General features: G+C 35.8%; 1 protein-coding gene across 1 annotated transcript in view; it reads right to left on the minus strand.

Moving 5' to 3' along the window:
* The window catches only part of MCTP1 (multiple C2 and transmembrane domain containing 1), a gene marked incomplete at its 5' end in the record, with an annotated part of 265,870 nt that overhangs the window by 127,816 nt on the left and 115,454 nt on the right, over positions 1-22,600 (minus strand). The window contains 3 exons of the mRNA XM_085299758.1: positions 236-366; positions 3,223-3,393; positions 22,390-22,498. Of these exons, the coding sequence (XP_085155884.1) occupies positions 236-366; positions 3,223-3,393; positions 22,390-22,498 (411 nt within the window). The remainder of the gene's footprint in view (positions 1-235; positions 367-3,222; positions 3,394-22,389; positions 22,499-22,600) is intronic.

A 22,600-nucleotide genomic window follows, 5' to 3' on the forward strand; every position in this document is an offset into this window, starting at 1 on the left:
ACTGGTCAAGCAAAAAACTCTTTTACACCATTAAAGAATAAAACCAAAGCACCAAACTGCACTGATACTTTGTAAGTCCTTCCTCCTCCCCCCCCCCTTTTTTTTTTTGGGGGGGGGGGGGTGGGCAACAAGAACAAATGGTTGTGAAAAAATACTTTCAATGGTTCAATGGCAAGGCTCATTTCAATCATCTGCCCTCATCCCCAGAGAACTAAAAGGCTGTAATTGCACAAACCTGCCAATAAAATCATCCCTTTTGCCAGCATCTTTGTCCCACACGGTAATATCAATAATTCCACCTCGTTCTTCATAAAGATGAAAGTCAAACTGCTCCCTCCACTGAGGATTCAAAGTTTTTGGCACAATCTGAAAGAACAAAAAGAAAGTCATACTGCATTGTGCAGGCATGCTCTTTCTTGAATGGTAAAATTGATCTTTAGTATTTTTGCAGTTTATCTTAAGCAGTGAGAGTTAAAAAAATAATAATTAARAAAGGACTATCAGTCAGTTCTTTCAAGCCTTTCTGATTCATCAGCAACCTCCAAAATCTTGCAACCTGTCACCTTCAAAAACCTCCAGAAAAAAAGAATTTACCCTGGGAATGGATCCATTTTTCTATAGAATAATTATGCCCTATCTTGAGTGACAGTTAGCTACCAGGTTATCTTTCTCAGCCAAAAGGAAAACAAAGCACCCAAAATGACAAGTAGATAGTGACTGAAAGTATTTAAAYAGAAACAATTTGATCTTCTCCTCTTTCTACAGCTACTGTAATATTGGGAAAAAGAAGAATTCAACTTTGCTGTGGTTGACTTTTTACAGAAGAATGGCTTTTAAACTGTATTGCACTCCCTTTTCTGTATAATTTAGATAAAAGTAGCCTTGGGAATCGTTTTCACTCCAGTTACTTCTGGCAAAAGATCTAAGCCACGGTTGGTAGAACAGAAGGCCTGCAGTAGCAGGAGCCACAGCGCAGCAGCGGAGTCACACCTGTCCTGAACAAGAACGCAGTCRGCCCCAGAGCCACCCAAAGAAGCAATCCCTGCTTTCAAAGTCCAYCAGCTCCACTGGCTTGAAAACTGGAAAAATTAGAAAGGATTAAGAACCAGAAGTACTACAAAAATAAGTCCTGAAAGTATAGGCATCTTCATTTTGATTGGAACATAAAAATGTGTACAAAGCTTAGGTTTCTTTCAAAATGAGTAACAGCTATCGTAACACTGAGAAAGTTTCATGCAAAAACAAACTAAAAAACCTACAAATGAGAATGACAGACAAAAATCTACTATTATTGGTAGATAATTGGTATTATCTACCAATTGAAAAATCTGTTAAATAGTCAATATGCATTCYATTGCTTTTGGTTTGCTTTATGATTAAAAAAATAAAACAAAAAGACACTTTTGACTTTTCCTGTGCAGTAAATCTTTAAGTTAACCTTTACCTTGCTCAGGTTAGTCAAAACACACAGTTACAAATAATAGTTCTTTCAGTATCACTTTTTCAAAAGCATCTTTGCTCTATTTCAATCTGAAAAGAGCATCCTCTGATTGTTTCCAAGATGTCTGAAGTGTATTTCTTCAGTTTCTCTGCAATACTGTTTGCCTTAAAATGTCCTGTTGAAAAGCACCCATGTGAATACTTTAAAAAGAGTATTTTCTTCAGAGTTCTATAATCCAAACAACGACAGAGAAACAGTGACCAATATCCTACCTGATTTTGAAAAAGAATAAAAATATAAACAGAAGTGAAGAGGAAATCTTGAAGTGACTCCTTTGCTGGCCAGTTCAAACACAGGACAGAAACTAGAATCTGAATTAACATCTCTCTTCCCTGAAATTTAATACTAGCGGCATACAATTTCAAAAGCYAATTTAAACAAATTTGTAAAGATGCATTAAAAGCAATTTGTCCACTTATATTTGCACTTAAAAACCCTATCTGAAACCAAACACAGCGATTGCAGTACTGATTGGTTCACTTGCCTAAGTGAAGGTGGCAACTAAATGACCCTCCCCCTCCCCCAAAAAAAGATCAACTTTAGCAGAGGCATTGGATATATGTGTTTTAAAAGCACCTGCCTTCTAATTAAAATCCGTTAGTTTGTTAGGAAAAAAGTATATAAAAACAAGATTTAAAATTTTAAAAATTAAAATTAAAAATAAAAAAAAATCTGTGTACAAATAAATTTAAAATGGCAATTAGGCTGTCTTTTGTCCTGTTAGTAGAGGAAACTGATTGTTTTTCCTTTATGCTTTCCCTCAGTTAAAAAAAAAATGGAAAGACTTTATTATCCAAGGGGAACTGGACAGTTTATGAGCAGTGTGTGGGAATCAACTATTCCTCCATAAGTCTAACTTCAGATTAGAAGTCCTAAGGATGTCTCACGAGTCTAGGCAAAAGTAGGCACCTAAATGCTCATGGCCTCTTCCTCACTTTGCCTTTCCTCCAGCTCTGCAAAACCACACTGGCAGTCATGGCCACTGCGAGAGGAAGGTCACGCGTGAGCCGTGGTCCCAGCACCTTCCAGAAGCAGCAGTCAGCATCGGCAGCCTCCTCCCTCCACGCACACCACCAGGGAACTAACCAGACTCGCTTCAGAGAGTGGGATGGGAATTTCTACTGGACAAGGTCAGCCTTTGCCCCAGTGGGATTTTACATTTTCCCCAGATCTTCAGTGATGAGGTAATTTGCAAACCAAAGAGCGATGACAGAAATTAAAGATACCAGCAAGAAAGCAAAACAACTCTMCACAACTATTTTCTCCTTGATCAACACCCTCCAGCTGGTGCCCAAATACATATACATAGCTTTAATGAGGCTCATTGCAAGGACACAATGAGAAAAGTGAGAATACAAACATAAGCTTGGAGGATAAGAACATGCAAAGGATCCAAAAGGCTACGGGCATCAAACCATCAGAATTACTTTAATGACCTACACCAACACCTTGCCCAATGACCACGGACACTAGACAGAACAGTCAGTCTGGAAAATAAGCTCTCCCTACCCTCCCTTCAGTCCTACATTTTCCTGTATAAGTTTATTATTTTTCTTTATACTGAAACAAAAAACAACATCTAAGCAAAACTCTAGGAGCTTCAGCAGCTAACTAACATAACAAACCTTCAACAGTATTTAAATAATCATGCAGGCAGAAATCACAAACAGAAGCAAAACGGGCTTCAAAGAACTTACAGTTCAGGTCACAGTTAAAATTACCTTGCTCTTGTACTTCTGGTGTCCCAGCCGGAACTTCACGTAGGGATCACTCAGCCCGTTTGCATCCATTGCCTTAAGCTCACGACCTTCTATTAAAGTAACGCTAACTATACCCCTCCATAGCTGAGACTTTCTGTGCAGATCTGAGAGACGCAAGCTCTGGGTCTGAAACTTTAGGGAATAAAAACATAGATTTAGTTAAACAAGCCTACATGTTTCCTTTGCATTTTAATGTTCAAGTTTTTATAGAAGTGAAAGAATCATCTTAACCCATTTTGAAATAATTTGACAGTACATATGTGAACTACATCATAAAGAATTATTTGGAGAGAAATCAAACTGACAAATATGCAGGTAATATCACATGCTGCTTTTGCAAAGCCAAGCAGCACTAATGCTACTCAAGGAAACGTTTGAAAAAGAATTATTTTGTCTGCTTCACTTCCTCCTCTCTGCCTATAGAGCCAACAACATTATAAAAAAATTTATGAGGTCTCTTTTATTAGCTAGGTATGAGTGAAACACACACCCAAACCACTTTTATTAAAATAATACAAACCCAGCATGACAAGTATAGACCCAGGAAAAAGACAGCAACAAGCATTCAGAACTCCTGTACCACATGGCACCGACTACCTGCAGCCCCTAAAATCACGTGGAATTCGCAGAAACTGCAAAGAAAATGGAATTAACGATCAACATACTATTTCAGCGTTTTCACAGCAGCATTCTGCTGAGTCTCTCTTCAACACGTGATAAGCAGAACTGCGAGGAAACTTGCAGACTGTGAACTCCCGCTTTCAGGGTAAGGAAATTCTCCCTCCCCCCATACCGCTGCCACAAATAGCAATCACATCCAACTTGCTACTGAACCTGACCTGCCTCCTAAACATTAACTTGCAGACTAAAAATTTAATAATTATCTAAATATTCTTCAAAAATCCAGTCCATACCAARTTAGTTTTAATGCCAGAAAAGAGAACACTATAGTAAAATGTAGAAATGTACACAGATCTTTCCAAACTCTTCCTAGTAAAGAATGTTTCTCGAGATTAGCTCTCACACAACTTATTTCCCTTAGAAAGTAGGCAGTGCRTATAGATCCTGGCTTCACTCTGCTGTCTCAAACAAACAAAAACGTAACGAAAACGCATAGCTTTTAATTCCTCTGGATATAGGCAGAAAGTTAAACTTAATAATAGTTCCATCTGGAAATGACCGTACTAGCTAATTCATGCTCCAATTGTAGAAGAAGCAAGGTCAAGATTTCAGGTCACAACTAGCTGTTATTAACATGATATTATTATTTACAATTATGCACTTATATTACATATTATATATTKTATTTGTATTTATATTGTGCATTATATTACAATTATGCACAGAGACTCTCACCTGCCATATTCTAAACCAAAAATAAGGCAGTTTGCATACTGTGAAGCATTCTCTCTCTAAAAGGAAATGAGAATTAGACTTTTGAAAAAAAAAAAGTCTTTCATGTCAAAGGATATTCAAAACTGCTTAAGATCTTTGCATACCATACACTGTCTGATCTARTCCTTCTACTATAAGCAACATATAAAAATAATAATTTCTTATCTGATAGACCTAGCTTTTACTTGTGTTCCAACTATTCTGTTTACATGCAAGGCAGTGGGAAGGCTAGAGATACAAACARCAAAAAAACTCTTGACATAACAGTGGAATTGCTACCTATATTAAATATGATTAATAGAGTTAGCATACAGTTGCAGAGTCAAAAAATGACCTTGCAGCATGGCTAATATTCTGTATACGGTCACACACTACTGGGTAGCATGTGCGTCTAAACCATCTAGGCTTAGCCGGAACATAGATGTCATTTCTAGTTCTGGGTATTTGTTGCACACTCCTAAAATCAGACTTCTTCAGTGGCGCCCGCTGCGGGACACAGCGCAGTGAAGTCTTGCTGCCTTTCAGAAAGGCATCTTCTCAGATGGACCAAGGCTTCTGCACGGTGTCTATGCCCTGCACTCAAGCTGTGAACTGGGCTTCTGTTTTACCCCCCTTTGAGAGCCAACGCTGCAAGAACACATTCTTAAYGAATGTTCTAGTCACCACCACTTTATTGTTACTTTCTTCAAAAGAAGAGTTAATCAGTACTTTTGAAAATCCTACAAGTATCTAAGTACATCTTTAGGTATCCAAGTAACCTTTGGAAAACCTAGACCAAAGCGAGTTAGAGAAGCCTCGAGATCTGTCCTCTCCAAACCTACCTCACCCTTTCAGCGACGAACCTTCGCGCTGTGCAAAGTTCCACCTCTCGCACTTGCACGTCTTTGTGCCCCCGCGGTGACGGGAGCAGACTCTGCTCTTACTACGCCTCCCTCTCGTCACACACGTTACCAGGACACGCTGATACGTGCTACACTAGAACAGAAACTCTCTCATTCAAGAATAGTTCAGCAGTTAAGAGCTAAAAGAAGCTAACGGCCACATATTGCTTCCAGGGAGTAATTTTTCATTTATCTTGCTAGATTACTAAATTGTCTGAAATTAAATGCAACAATACATCCTCACATGATTTACTGCCTAACACAAAAGAGATTTCATACCTAYTTTGATAAAGACACTTTCCCTTCTGTCATGAATACATCTGTGCAACTCCCTTAAAAATAYAGAGTACCTATGGGTGCAATTGAAGACAGAATTTGAAGAGTGTACCTAAMACAAACTTTTATTTAAAATAAAAGTTCTAAAAATTAAATAACGCAGTTGTATGACCTGCAGAGACATCCCTAAAAGTGTTTTTTTTTTTTCTGGGAATCTTTAAATATCAATCAAGAAAATAAGATGAGAATAATACTCCTCTCCCTTGTGAATGGTTCAGCACACATACAAATACAAAAGAATRAAACAAAGACCAGCATGGTAGAAGACTGCTGAAATTCAAGTCAGAATTCTTCTCCACAAACTTCTAGGATGCTTGCATGGCTTGGACAAAGTCTTTAGAATAAAGTTTGAGAATGTCAACAAACACAGCTGCTTCTACGTACCTTGCCTACTTGGGAGAAAAAAAAGTCAAGGGAATGTCAGATGCATAAAACTGCATTCACAATACTTTTCCTCTATTGAAAACTACGTAAAGARTAACACTTGGAGAAGTCATCCACATATGGACCTTAAGTTACAAAATGATCTTCAATGGGATAATAAGATTCTTTTAAAGGTTTGCTCTATTGTGACTGAATGAGTTTCAAAAACTAATTAGTACTGACAACTACCATAATAAAGAACATTTATCTTAATTTCCTACCAATAACAATTTACAACTTTAGGATCTACAAAATGCAACATCATATTAATAYTTAATTCTAGGGGAAATGAACTTAATCGATTCAGAAGCTGAGAAATTTACAGTTTTTAAACATGTCAGTCACGTTAAATCTGGTTTAGGATATTTGCTATAAATACTTGATATTGTTGCTATAGTACCAATATTAAGATAACATTGTAATATTTGTAATAAGAGCCCTTTTTTGCAGTATTTCATGCATTGTTACGGTTTGCAAAGTCCAACAATTGTGCATTCTTTGTAAGTGCTGGGAAAGCTAAAAACTGCATTTACTGGAGCCAGCTCAGGTGTAATATGATGAAGGTGGTGACTAAATCAAGAGGAGTTGAAGCACTCACTGTGCCTTAGATTTCCTGAAAAAGGACAGAAACATTTATACAAGACAAAGATGCACTGGCAAGAGATGCTGTGTCAGCACATCCCTAACCTTCACCCTTCTCTTCCTCCTAGTAATTCCTCTTGGACATTATAGCTGCTCTACGTGAGTAAACTGATCTCCTGCTGACCCTGCTATTGCCTAGGATGACCATCAGTGTCACCACTGTCCCAGCCCAGAAATGAACCGGACGCAAAGTAGCACAGCGGCTTCCACGACTTAATGGGCTCTCCCTGCGTTTTTGCAATCGCGAGCGTGAACACAGAAAAACTCTCACTGAAATCCTACTCAACTGTTTTGATCGTTAACCACATCGGCTGTTATCTTTCACATACATGTAATGCAAATACAAGCCTCACCAAATATTTGCATAATTTTTATAACCAGATGTCTAACAGCTACTATTTGCAGGGGTATCTGTTCTGACATCTTTTTTTTTACTTCTATTCCATTATTTAGTAGATTTCCTTCAAGYACTATTTACTGCTGCTAAATTGACATCCAGAATCTCATGGCTCACACAAGCAAGAATCTTCTCAATCATAAAATATTTTTCTTAAAAACACAGAGCAAATAACCCCACYTCCTATTCTGAATTTCTACACAGCTTTGATTGAAAGATTCTGATTTGATTGCAAATTCCTTCAATTAAGAAATACTACACAACTCTATGCTTTCATTTACCACTGCAATCCTTAAACTACGATCTTGCTATTTTCAATTTCTTCTCTACTCAAAAAGCATCTCATCCCAGCGGAAAAGCATTTTTTCAATTTTAAAATAGCAAAAATGCTTCATAAAACTTTTTATATTAASAAAAGACAAATCAGTGATCACTAAATATTCACTAACTAAATATTTCAAGTTAGGCACAAAAGTAATTAGACCATAGCTTTGGGCATTTTAGCTTGTGCAACTGGGACRGGCTTCTTTTAAGAAAAGCATATAAAATAAATTTTAAAAATAAGCAGCAATGAGGAGCTGAAAGCACATGATATTTAACAGAACATTTTTGTTTAAAATGTAATTCTTCTCTTCAAATATATGTAAAATTTCTTCTAATGTTGACTAAAGTCTTAACAGTAATCTAAATGCAAATTAAAAATTACTGTAATTYAATTGCTGTAGGCAGTAAATATACTTTTATCATAAATTGTGATTAATTGAAAGTAGCTTCTCAGTTACGGCTTCCAGATAAAATGTTTTTACTCTTAGTTTATACATAACCTATTGCAAACTCAGACTCCATTTCTGAGAAGAATAGATCTTTTGTTCCTATTGATCAGTCMCATTCTCAGCACATACTAATAATCTAAAGTAAGATTATTACATTTAATTTAGTGTTCTTATATTTAGAGTCCTAAGCCTATCCATTGATATAACAAGACATTTCTCCTCCAGAATATACCAGAATACTATGGTTTGATGAGATAYAGCCAATAAATGCTATGGGTCTTTTCCTCCCCCCCAAATATGTTTGGCTAAAGAGGGCAAATCATTTGCTTCTCTCCTTGTCCTTAAATTAAAGCACTCAAAAGGTTTTACTGATGTGTTCTTAGTGTGCCATTASTGCAGCAAGTTTAAATATGCCCTCCAGACTTAAGGTCTGGTCCTGCCTGAATTCAGTCCAAAGGCAATTCTGTTTAAGATGTAAAAGACAACAGTAGACCCTTATTCAGCTGCAAATAATTTTTAGTTAAATGAGCAGTATTTCTGACAGAGCTTTCTTAGCATAAGGCTCTGTCTTCATTAAAATTCCTTTCCTCAATTAATTATCCTTACATAGCAAAAGATGGTAAAAGCTAAACTTATTCCTTTGCATACAGATTGTAAATAAAGGTACTGAGCATGCCGGCTGGATATTTGTAAGAGTAGGATTTACCAAAATAAGCTATTTATTTGGGACTGTACCTCACTTACCCTCCAGCTCAGCTGGTCAAAATTTTTCCAGTTAACCAGCTTACCATCAGGAAATGCTGTTCAGAGAAAATCCAAATGCTATGTGAGAACACGCCGATTGCGTCAGCGCTTTTAACGGGAACGGGGAATACAAATAACCAGGTTGGCCCATCTTCCTGGCTTTTGGCTACCGGTCCTCCTTTCCAGTACCCACAGGCTCACGAGCTCATCGGCACACTGCTCAGCGAACACAGGAGCCGTACGAGGTCCCGGGTTCTTCACTGCACCCTTCACCTCCAAGCTGGCAGCTAGGGAGGACAACAGTTGCCTACGAGGTAAGATRATCACACGCCAAAACTACACTCGCTCTCACGCTGGAAGAGCAAAACTACCACTGAGACACTGGCCTTGGTCACTCCCACAGTGCAGCCCTAGAAATTAAGCCAGCAAAAAGGGAGGACATGTCGACAACTGAACCAACCTTAATTTCTGAATGTGTACCTACCTGAAAACCCAGAATGAGAAGACACAGGGGCTGCACTCTCTTCTCAATTACAGAGCTAACCATGGATATTCTGCTTATTTATGTAATATGCTACATGCACCCTACATAAAATCARCTTGGCTGATATCATCCCTTGGTACACTCATCTTGGACCGTGTGTTTTGTTTTCCTGTGGAGGTTCTGAGATGAAAGCCAAACAGGTTTGTCATCTCTTTTTTCTGGGAATGCGCAATAACCTCACATTATGTAAAATCTCTTTATTTTACAGCACAAGCTGGGAGACATAAAGCAACTGTAAACATTATGCAGAGTTTCAGTCTTCTACAGAGAGGCTTTCTACATGCCTTTCGGTAATTAATGACTTAACATCCAGCAACAATTGCGAGTAAACCAGTCTGACYAATAACTTCACCTGACCTGTTAATTTCCCCCATTTTCTCACTTTCCATTCTCATTTTTTCAGGTTACAGTGAAACATTACTCCAAATACCATTGCTATGTTTCCTCTTACATGCTACTATTTCATTAATACTTGAACATTACAAAATTCTCCTCCAAATTAAAAGAAAGTATAATTTTTTCATTCCAACTCTAAAATGCGTATATAAATTGTGCCCAAATCACTGCAATAAAACATATCCATCCGTGCCTAGGGAAGAGACTAGCTTAATTTACATCATGGGATGTACTGTGAGGGGCAAAACCAGCTCTGATGGAAATGGTAGTTAAGCACTGGAATCGACTCTCTAGGGAGGTTGCAGAATATCCATCACTGCAGATTTTTATGGACAGACTAGACAAACACCTGTCAAACGTAGTTTAGCTACTGTTGTTCCTGCTGGAGGGTAGGAAGACAACTTTCAGGGTGATAGTCTTATTCTCTGTATTTTTCACCTCTGTCTTACACACGGATTTTTAAATATCCAAGACACCTGAAATTCTGGGAAATGAGGTTCGGTCTGTTCACCACCGCACTCTGCCTTGCCATTGGCCCCATCTCCCTCTTTCTCTCTCTCAGACAGCCCTGTTCCCTTCCAAGGTTAAACTTCCAAAGCAAATYATATCCATGTTATCCTTTGGTAAAATAGCACCATCTAAAGCCACTATCCCCTTACCCTCTTCTGATTTAACTTCCTGTAAGCATATAGCAAACTGTACAGCAACAGAGAGAACAATGATAAAATATTTACTATCTTCATATTCCTCTCAAAAGAGTCCACCTGCTCTGCAAAAAGAATACAATGTTCTTTGAAAGAGAGAATCTCAAAGAAAAGGCTTCTGCTTAAATTAAATGAAACAAGAATTGTCAAATGCTGATAAATTTACTTGGCAACTCTTATTAATAATAATAATGAACTGCATATACCTGAAAAGCATAACATTTTACTCTTCTAGAGAGAATACTGTCCACAAAGTCACTCACTAACTAGTAGAAGTTAACGACCATAAAAATTTTGATGTTTCACAACAAAAAGAAACATTTTTGTTTTTTAAATGCATGCAGGCTCTTCCCCATCTCTGAAGTAAAATTATTGTTTCATTGACCCCAAGTCTGGTGTTTATCCTCCTGATTTCAACACCACTCCACACTATGCAAGTGCTAGAAGCAGTAAGCTTTTATCTGGAAGAAAAAGGAAAGAGCTGTTGGCAGTGAAGGAAAGACAAAAAAATACCTAAGGAAATTTCATCATGAGAAGCTAAGAGTAAGAACAAGCAGGAAGTATTTAATTTAAAGAGAACGTCTTCATTTCATACAAGGGAAAAATACTACATTTAAAGGGTCTCATCTTTCCTCTGTCATGAGCTTTAGGCTTAATAATGGTAAAGACAGTTTTAAGCTTTTTTTTTTTTTTTTTTTTTTTTTTTTTAAGACAGCACTGCACTGAACATAATATACAAATGACAAGGAGATAATAATGTAATAATGTGCATTTCTTATTCAGTACTATGTTGCCTATTTTAACAAGCTCCCTTCCCATATCTTTTCATTAGCTATTAAGAGTCTGTGCTGTGCAGAAATAGTAAATAAAGAGTTAGAATTGATTTTTTTCTAAATGTTTTCATAAGGAAGCATTAACAGGACATTAACATTTTTCTTTCAAGAGTAAAAGGGAGAAAACTTCTCATTTCATCTGTGCTGGCTCATGCTAGAAGTAGTAATGTCTTCTTTCTCAAATAACTTGTAATTTGAGGATCCTGTAATGGAAATCACCACAAGCAGCAGCACTATCCACCACACTGTCACAGACAGTGTTGACTATGAGTACTGCTCTGGCAAGTTTGGGCATTTTTGTACTCCTGCTCCATTTAAAGCACAATGTAACAGTGTTTGATCAAATTAGATATGGTATCTAGAAAATTTGGAAAGCAATACAGATTTCTTCCCCCCTCCTCCCAACCAAATAGCAAGAGCAGTCAGTACAGTTGCCAGGAATTGCCAGGAATGAAATGAAAGTAGTATCCAAAAAAAAAAAAAAAAAAAAAAAAGGAAAGAAAGAAAGAAAGAAAAATAGTATCAATTCTTCATGGGTGGGAGAAGCCCAGCTAGAAAAACAGGTAAAGTGGATGGGCACAAAAAGAAACTTCCATCCCATTAAAGAGTTTATAGAGAGAAAACAGGCTGCAGGTCACAACCCAGGAGATACAGCAAGTAGAGAGAAAAGGCTTTATCTTAAACAGGATAACTATGTACAAACAAAAAACTTGTCCTAATGAAAAATTGTACTRGAAGAAAGCAGAATAGGCCAGTTTCCATACATGAAGTAGAAAGTCCATTTGCACAGATGAAAGCTTTTCTAGTAGCTGTATAAGAAAATAAAAATAAGAAAGTAAGAAAGTTAAAAAATCTTCCATTTGACTTAAATTTGACTTCTATTTGACTTAATCTGCTAACCTACAAAATATCTAAGGAATTGACCCCTAAACCGTAGGAACAGAGGCATGGACACATGGAGATTAGTTGGTCAAACCTCCAGTTCACAGATACATTCATAAAATGTTAAATAACCTACTTCCCTTTTGACATGAGGTGTAATAAATCTTACTACAGAACAAGTAGTAATCATTCTTCAAACTGCTAGAAATTAAGCTACTACTTCTACCAGACTACTCAGGAGAAGTCATTCCTGGGAAGCTGTCATCACTGACCAGCAGTKTGATTCAGCCCAACATCAAGATTGTGGCAGAGGAAAGCAAACAGTCAACTGATGCAGAACAGTCAACTGATGGCAGAACTGAATGCAATTTGTAATCTCCCACCAAAGCTGATATAGTCTTTTTTGTTTGTTTGTTTGTTGTTGTTACTGTTTTTCATAGCCTGTTGGGAATCCYCTTTTGCTGAAGACAAGAAGGTTGATTTTCTTCATAGGACTGACTGTTAAATTGCTGAATTTCACTTTTGCTAGATTCAGGGAAAGGTAAGTTGTCTCTCTGCCTGAGACAGTTTGAGTGATCTAGCTCCTATTAACTTTTATCACAAGGATGATTGTAATAAAGCAAACAAGAAAGGGAAAAAAAATCATCAAAAGTAGAAAACATATTAGTGCAACRCCACTAGTGTTGTGCAAACACAAGTTTACACACAAAATAGGTAAGATACATAAGTGCATTTACCGGGTTATTTCATGAGCTCCTAACTTCCTGTGTGCATCTCTAAGGTGCACACAGGGAGCAGAATTTGGAATAGAAATTCAGAATTTGGCCAAGTAATTTTTCATATGTATATGAATACTGTGAGATTTAAGATTAGCTACCATTCATTTTACAGCTATTACTCAGGCTAGATGGAAAAACAAGCAAGTAATGCAGATCACGAACGCCAGTGATGCCATACTGCTCTGCATAATCACATCTCAGCTTTAGGCTATATATGCTACAGAAAAGCTTCATCTGTAAAATCCTATTAATAGAAATGCCATTATAAAGACTTTGGAGAGTTAAGAGAATACATTTAGGAAGTTTTATGAAGATATCTACAAATAAAGACTTAAATTTAATACTCAGTTTTGTCAGCTTTCAGAAATGTAAGACAAATATTTCCTCAAGAAAAAAGGATCTCACATAGGAGGTTCTCTCTATTATTTAATAGGATAAAGTACCTGTTTCTAAACGTCTCTTAAATTTGTCAGTGATGTCTCATGTAATATTGACCATCCTGCACTGTAAGCACAGCACTTTTTTTGAGGGCATTCTTYGCAATTAAAAAGCTTTAAAACTTTYTCATTTGTTTTAATGACAGACATTCAAAGATTTGGAATTCCAAGAGACTCCCACAGTAGAAGGGAGCAGATGACAAAGGTGACTTCAATAATAAAACAATGCAGTTTATCACACAGTTCTGTAGTGTAACTGAGAAATATCATCAAGAACTTCTGTTGATACATCATATACTTTACATACATATAGTATTCTATTTGCATTGCATATGTAGGTAAAATTATGAATTTAACTAAGAGAAATGTCATATTTAAATTCAGACTTYTGACTCTGTTGTCAAATCTCCCAATATGTCTCTCTTTGTGAATGGTAACTATTGAATGAAGTGTTATCAAATGAATGTAACAAAAAATAACACATACAAGTAATTCAACTGAGTAGTTCTGAAGAATTCCCAACTATCATTTTGTACCACTCATTCAGGATCATCAAGACTGACAACTGCATCAGTTACAAATAAAGTATGGGAAAATTCTTCATAAACTAAGTTTACAACTATAACCCCCAACCACGTTCAGAACATCAGAAGTCAGTGTATCATTTGYAAAATGTGAAACAGCTGTACACTTCACCAGTCCTGTAACTCTTCATCCACTCTTCAGAAGTTCAAGCATTTTACGAATTTCAGAAAAACTTGATGAACAAATTATTATATGTTCTCCAAATATCTTTTTATTATAGATTTCAAAAAGGAAATGGAGATTAAGTACTGCCACATATCTCATAGCCATTTCGGTGAAAACCCCATGTGGAACCCAAGAATTATTAACCCTGCTCTTTTCTTATAAAAAATAGCTATAAAATATTACACAAATACATCAGTGAACCGAATGTTTATTGTTGACTTTCCATTTAAATTTGTACATCAATATATTAGAAAAAAACTAAATCACTTGTTTTACAAACTAAAATCACCCTATATAGCTATTTCATTTTTTCCATTCTAACACTTACACAATAGTATCTTAGAAAAACTGATCTACCAATCAAGTTGAGGTCTTTGAGTTAGCTGAATGCTATTTTTATTTACACAAAGAGAGCTGAAAAAAATGCTCCAAAGCAGCATGACAGCAGTAGGTAAGAGTGGCCAGGAAACATTGTCATTATCTTCTCAGAAGCACATACAGGAAAGAAGTAAAAATGAACTGTATTCTACCATAGTCAAGCTCCCAGTCTAATCCCAGTGAGAAGAAACACACACTTCTACAGTGAGATRCTAAATGTGCCTCAAGACGTATCTAAAGAATTGTCTAAAGCAGAGGCTGGGCTGGATTTCTTAAGCACTTTACTTTTGGCAAACCTGGCTACTACAGCTCAGGGTGTGCATGTCCCATGACGACGGAAATTTATCCTTGAGAACCAGTCTGAAAATTTTGACACACAAAAAAATTCTAACTATTGACAGTAAGTAGTAATAGGACAGCAAGAGTGACCACTTGTCAATAATTCTTTATGTTAACACTAGGCTTAAAAGAAACTGTATAGATATGACAGATAAAGGTATTTGAAAAAGAATTAGGATACCTTTACCATTTATTAATTGAAGTTGCTGGATGACTCCAAGATAGGCTAAAATGCTATAACAAAGTTAAGGATTTAATGATTACATTACAAGTTCATCTCGACTGTCATACAAAACACAATTTGAAAAAGAATAAATCGTTTTCCCCAAGTTTTCAGTCCTAGAAAACATTTGGTAAAACATCATAGTTGTTCTTAAAAAATGCCAGAAGACCATATGCTAGAAGTTACCTTACTTGATCTTTTCCAACTCTTCCTCATTAGCATTGTCTGAAAATAAAATAGAGCGTTTTAATTACCTTTTACTATGAAATACAGAAAAGGAGGCCAACTGTCTTCCAATGGGACAATCCACATTTAACCACCACTACAGCTGAAGCAGCAACACATACACTCCAATCACAACTACACAAGACTGAAATCAAACCAGACAACTAGAAGCACTGTTCACACCCAGGCATACTTTCTGGGTAGTACGTATTTCTTATTTCTGGAGGCAATGCAGTAATGTATGTGAAAATGTATTTAAAAAAAAAAAAAGAAAAGAAAAAGGCAGAAGCAATGAAAAACATCAGAAAAACTACTKACAGTGACTTACATTTTGAGTGATACTGTCAATAATTGTTCTTTAATATACTCTAATTCTTCAGAACACTATTGTTTAGTTCACCTGTGTAGTCACAAAGTTTAGTCCTACATAGGGATTATTAGATGACATACTTGTATCTAAAGCTTTAAGGTTACCACTGCTACATAGGTCCACAGTAATGAAAATAGTTGTATTTTTTTTGATTATTATACCCATGGGCTACAACAAAATTCATACCTTAAGTTCAATTTCTAGAATTTGAGTAAGCTTTAGTTCTTACTCACCAAAAATAGTTCTAGAGCCAAGTATTGTTAAATAATTAGATTTATTCATAGCTATAAACATTCAAGACCAGATGACAGGACTGTATCTACTGGATGACTGAGGAAGAGGAAGGCTGCTGTCATATCACATGACCTATAACAACAAAAAAGCTTTTTCTCTGATTAACACCACCACCAACCACCACCTTTTTCATAAAAATTGGTGCTGGGTATGTGGGCAGGGGAACAGGTAGCCCTCCAGTATCCTCCGGTTTGGGTTGACTGCTGGCTACTAGGTCCATTTGAWCTACTCTTTCTCTAGGACAATCTCTGGAGGAGGCACATCAACATTGAACCTGGTGCTCCCCAATACTGCCTACTGAAACTCTGCCTAGTCTACCAACTTCTTTCAAACTTCCTTCCTTTGCCCTGGATAAATGTCCATGACAATTGCCTGTGCTTTATTTCTTTTGATAAAGGTCTTAATTTCTGCAGTTATGTTAAACATTTTGATCACTTCAGTTATATATCATCAGAGAACACAGAGAAAACCTGTGTAATACAAGGTTTTGTATATCGGTGGGTTCACACAGACTGGTGGTAAGGTATTACATTTACTGAAATTGATGTTATAATCTTTTATTAATGACACTTTTCATTTTCCAGTTGTCAATTTATGAAGCTGTTATACTTTTCTTGACTCTTAAAAATAAAAAACACCAAAAAAACCACTCCAACAACACAGTAGCCTATTACCCAAATTATCTGTAAAAACTTGGCACTGCTAGAGATAACGCTTTGTCATGCTGGCATGTAACGTGTCCACTGACACGGATTCCTAATCATTACATAAAACAGATACACCAGTCAAGATGGACACGGRCAATTTATCTGTGAAAACAACTGCTGTTTAAAGCAGTGCTGTGGAAATGCAAAGAGATTAGTTTGCACAATTTAACAACATTTAGTAGCCCCTGCTTACCCTGAGCAAGAATAAATCAAAGGGCATTAATTTCTGCTGCAACTTCTTTATCTCAAAAATAAGCATAACATTTTATTGCACTATTGCTAAAATACTTTTGGGTTTTTATAATTGTAAAGCATACAGAAATTTTACATCTAAACACAGCTTGTTGGGAGGAGCAAAACAATTACTTTGTCAGAAAGCTTTTGGGCTGCCCTGAATAGTTAAAGCCTAAAGGCTCAAGTTCTGCCAGAAGTCAGTGATAAGTATAACACTGTGACACTGGCAAATGTACAAAGATACTAAGTGTTTTAAAAAGCTGAAGACATTCTACTCATTTTTATAGGTAGAAAAAAAGAGGTATATAAAAATTAAGTAGCCTGAGGTGAACAGCAGTCCTTGGACAAGAACTCAGAGTTCCTCGGTCCTATCCCAGGRCCTGTGTCACCTACACTATAGCATTTCCCGTTCTTGTAGATGCTTCATCCTACACACCTACAAGTCAGAGCAACAAATTCAGCTTCACTGGGATTTGAATCAGACTGTAAGGAAGGAGGCGAGTTTGGCCCAAAATCAGAATCAACTACATATCTAATATTATTTCAGCTTTGAGCAGTTAAGTTTGTGTAGTAGCTATGGAAACATATGACTGTACTGTTGAATGCACTGGCATTATCACCAATTATAGCAGAATAAGCCAAAGCAATCATAAGTATCCTTAGAAGCCAATAAAATAAATAAACGGCATAGAACAGACTAAGATGAATGACCTGCATGGAACTATTTCATACAGAAATATTCCATGCCCAGAGTCCAATTCTGCCATTCTTTTTTTCTATGATATTATTATTCTTTTGACAGATAAAAAAAAGGTTAATTACATTGTAAGATTTAAGACAAGCAAACTGCAGCATATTAATGTTGTTAATATTTTTACATGAAGCAAACAAGTGCTAAGCATCACTTAGGATAAATGATTTAAGGCAGGAAAAAATAATCCAATGAATTTTATTCTCATTAAATAGCAACCTCTAAGTAACATTCATATGTTTCATTTGCTCCCTTTTCTATTTCTCAAGCAGCTGGCAGCTGTAGAACAGTAATTCCCAATCTCTGCTGGCCACMAGGCAACTGTTCTGATCAAGTAACTGTATTTCTAATTTCCATAGCCAAGAGTTGGAAAACACTGTTCTAGAGAATATATGGGAGACATGCAGCTCAAATGAACTCACTGTTACTTTGCAAGTTCTCCAGTGATGAAATCTGTGCACTGAATTCTGCTAGGGAAAGAGCCAAAAAAAAAAAAAAAAAACCACTTACATGCACTACAGCACCAGTGATTACAACACAGAACAAATCCGCAGACATCACATAAACAGTTTTAATTGACATGCATAGAACTACAAATGACACATTGGCATGCATAATACAATACGTATTCAAAAATAAAGATTAATAGAACACAATCTGTATTTAAAAAACAAAATCAAACAAGCTTCATTTGAGCATGTCTGAAAATTTTAAATCATTATACTCTTTAAAAAGAATAATTAATGTAAAATAATATATACAGTACATCATACACATCTTTTAGAATTAAAGTTAAAAAAGTGTATTTTTTCTAGTTCTCACACATTTTACATGTTTTAAACTATGCATATAATCACATACTTTTTTTTTTTTTTTAAGGTCTTCTTTGTTTACATAGGTTCTCTAAGCTATCTGTGCTCACAAGCAAAATCATTAATACCGCTATATTAATATAAAGGACAAGTACTAACCAGACAACAAATGGAAATAAATTATTGGAACTAGTGCTACTGTAATTTACTTGTGTCAGGCTGGATTTTGGAGGACAACAAAATATTATAGTATCATTGCTACTAAATACTAAAGGTGTTTTTATTTCTATATTTGCATAAGAATAATTCAGTTATGAATTTTGAATCCAATTTTATTAAAGTTAAAAAAATTAGCATGAATCAGGTTGTCTTCACTTCAATAAAATTCAAAAGAATAAGAGATCTTTTCATGTACATGGCTCAACCATGCAATCATATTACAAGATTATTAATTTTACATGTTGTGTGAGTTACATGGGTATGTCTTTACAATAGGCATTAGGCTGCAAAAGGCAAAGTTATTTAGCAAACAAGTTTTTATCTTATGAAATACGACCTTTTAGCAACAAACTGTAAGGAAGAACATCTCACCAGTCAGCATAATGGAAATCTGCATCTCATCACAACTTCCTTCAGACGGATAAGATACTCTTTCATTAGTACTGCTCATTTTTTAAATTATTTGCCATAGCACTGCAATTTAATGGTCTCTCCTCTTTCTCACAGACAGGGAATAATATACACTAATWACCCCCCCTTCCATTTTATATCATTTCACTCCATGCTTCCARCTAGAATATCTTATCCTCCAACACAGGTGCTAAAAGCCTCAGTATTTATCTCACAGGGTAACCAGATGCATTCTTCTGCAGTACACAGCTAYGTTATTCTGACATATCAACAAAATGCATTCCTACAAGACTTGCTTTTCATCTACACCTTAATCCTGAATATGTAAATTCCAAAAAGCTCCCAACCTCTCCAATTTAAGTAGCTAAGGATCTTGCAAAGTCCAATCTGCATCACAAGCTTACCAAACCATACGTTCACAAATAGCAAGTTTTGTTCACGAATGGCTGAGATCTGCATTATTAGTACAGAGCTGCCCAATATAGAGGGTCACATTCAATGGTACTCTTATGCTAGTACCATTTGGGAAATCTAAAATTTCTTTGGTTGATGCTTCCCCCCCCCCTTTCCCCTCCAGTGTTCTTAAGAGGCATTTCTCAATTTAAGTATATGAAATACAAGTTCTTTAAGTACAGCAATGGATTTCTGAATTCAGCTTGATTAAATTTAACAGCTTTCCACCATGTACATGACAATATGCACAAGCAGGTTAAGTTATCCACTGAGCAAGTTAAAAATTATTCAGAAGAAAATGTATCTGCAAAATATAGCTGATGAGGAGTATCAAACCAACAGGATTTAAAAATATTGTTAGGCTATCAGGGGAAAAAAATGCATGTAATCTGGACACTTTGCTATTTCTTGTATTCAGTAAATATTAAAGTATATTTAGAGGGACTCACAATTTTTTATATCTAGCCAAAATATATCTCAATTGATTTTATTTAAATTATGACCTATATACAGAGAGCTGAGTAGAAAAGAAGCAGTAATAATTCAAGCAGCAYATTACGTAATTTGGAAATGTAGGAATTACTTTAACTATTATTTTTTATGGTCCACATTTGCATAGCAGTAAGTACAGGCAAAAATTAGACTTAACTCTCTAACAGAACATTGGAAAATTTATTCATCTCAGCTATATTAAATTTAATCAAAACTATCCTATTATAAGGCATTTTAAGAACAACCAAGGATARCAATTTAATTGGAGTGATATATCTTGTAATATGTCTGCTTCCTAGAAAGCAAATAAAAATCTAATAAGTAAATTAACATGCGACCTGAATAAAAGATATTTATGCTTTGAATTATTAAACCCATAACACATTCTTATGCAGCAAATCAATATTAGATCAAAAAATTTTGTAGGTCATCTTCCCCTCACAGGGATACAAATTCTTTAATTCTACTGGAATTCTTGTGAGAACCGTTCTGATACACATAACTGGGAAGATTGAGTTCTAGTAAGAAATACAAAACTTCAGATTAAGAATCAGGTACTGAATCTTGAACATTTTCAGAATTCAGTTTGATATAACAGCAGTTTAAATAAAAAGAAAAGCTAGTCACTTCAGGTAAAGTAAACAGTTTAGTTTACTAAATAGAAAACTAACAACRTATAATACTGTTAAACCAATTATTCCTCTTATTCTAGTAAGAGGCAACTGGGTACACAAACGGTTGCATCCAGCAATTCTACACACTCCCACAACCTCTCAGATTCAGGTACTGATCTGCTGAATGAATATTCCTATAGGAAAGACATGTTACTGCAGTGTCATAGTTTGATTTTTTCCACTGTGATTTTTTTTAGCTCTCTACATAATAGATTATAGCCTTCCTTAACACTAAATAGCACAGTATCTGTCCTATCCGCACGATAAAAAGAGGGAACAAACCTACTTCTTCTGTCCGCATTAATGGTTGCCTGGATAAAAGCATAATATTTCTTGGCCTCACGACCTTGGATTATGGGAGGATAATGCCAAAGTAGGTAGGACGACAAGGCTATTACCAGCTGACTCAGAAAGGCTGGTTTTATTCAAACACAAAGAAAAAAAATAGTGTAATCAAATATGTTTTCCAATTTAAGCAATAAACACTCTAGTGATGCAAATTTGCAAGATGTTGTTCTTAGTTGTTCAGATGAAGTTATTGCTTAAAGAAACAATAATACTTTTTTTAAAAAAGTTTCCAGGATATTATCATCTTCCATTATTTTTGAAATGTCAAAGAAGGTTAACAGATGAGAAAGCCATTTCCAAAACTCTAAATCTCTGTCATGCCAAATACCAAACACCTAATTCCAATAATCGACTTAATTAGAGCTAGTAAAAAAGAAGAAAAAGAACAATACAACAAACCATTAATCTTCCTCACGTTGGGTATTCAACAGGATGATGTGTCATACTAACGATCCATATCATCAACATACATATAAAACCCATATAGCTGACCACATCATATTTACAGAACAGACACTGAATTTGAATGGAGAATTTCAGATTAATATTTTTTTCTTGACTTTTCTGATACCAAAGAAATCCCAAGTTATTTTACAACCTCTGAACAGGAGTCTGCTGTATTTCTACCATATATGTGGCCACTACTACTCAAGTCAAAAGTCAACAGAAAACGAGTAAAATACATCCAACTAAATTCAAAATTCATCACAACTAACAAGACCTATAAAACTGGAAACTATTTTCAGTAACAATTAAGCAGCTAAGAAAACTAAGATTGATGAAGGAATTACAACAAACARGAAAATGTGCAATTTTATAATTGGGAACTGTTCATAAAATTGCAAAATGTCAAATAGTACTTCATTGTTAAATGCCAAGAAGCAGAAATACTACTTTTCTCAWGTTTTTCTTTTCAGTGGGGAACAGGATTCAATCATTTGTATCTGGAGACAGCAGCACTAGCTCCAAAATTCCTTGGCAGTAATAAAATTGGTTTATTGATGTTCTTCCACATTAATCACCAGCATTCTCCTGCAACTGACTTCACTCGAACTGCTGAACACTTATATTCAATCTAGATCCCTCACTGCTAGCATACAGAGGATCCAATTTGAAGCAGATTAAGCATGCTGTACTGTATTAGAAATACTGCTTAACACCATCTTAAGAGCTAAAAAATCAAACTTGTTTCAGCATATTTGTTTTACTCTCGCAGCAGTTTAAATCATCCAGTCATAAGGGCCACAAGATTGCAAACACTTGTGAAAACATTTAAACTTACTACTTCTCGTTGTTCTTCTCTAGGAGCCAACAGAACCGATAACAATATACTTCCCAGATCATGGTCAGGGTAGCGAGGATCCTTCAGACTCAAGGTAACCTCTGTTTGCCTACAAGACAAAAACATAAGCACGTATTTTGATTTCAGGTTCTCACATAATGAAATTCTGAAYCATGAAAACTAATGGAATAAGCATTTATAGAAAGTTACT

Source organism: Rhea americana, unplaced genomic scaffold, assembly GCF_003343005.1.
Source record: "Rhea americana isolate MKP2758 unplaced genomic scaffold, rheAme1 scaffold_153, whole genome shotgun sequence".
NCBI classification, from domain to species: Eukaryota; Metazoa; Chordata; class Aves; order Rheiformes; family Rheidae; genus Rhea; species Rhea americana.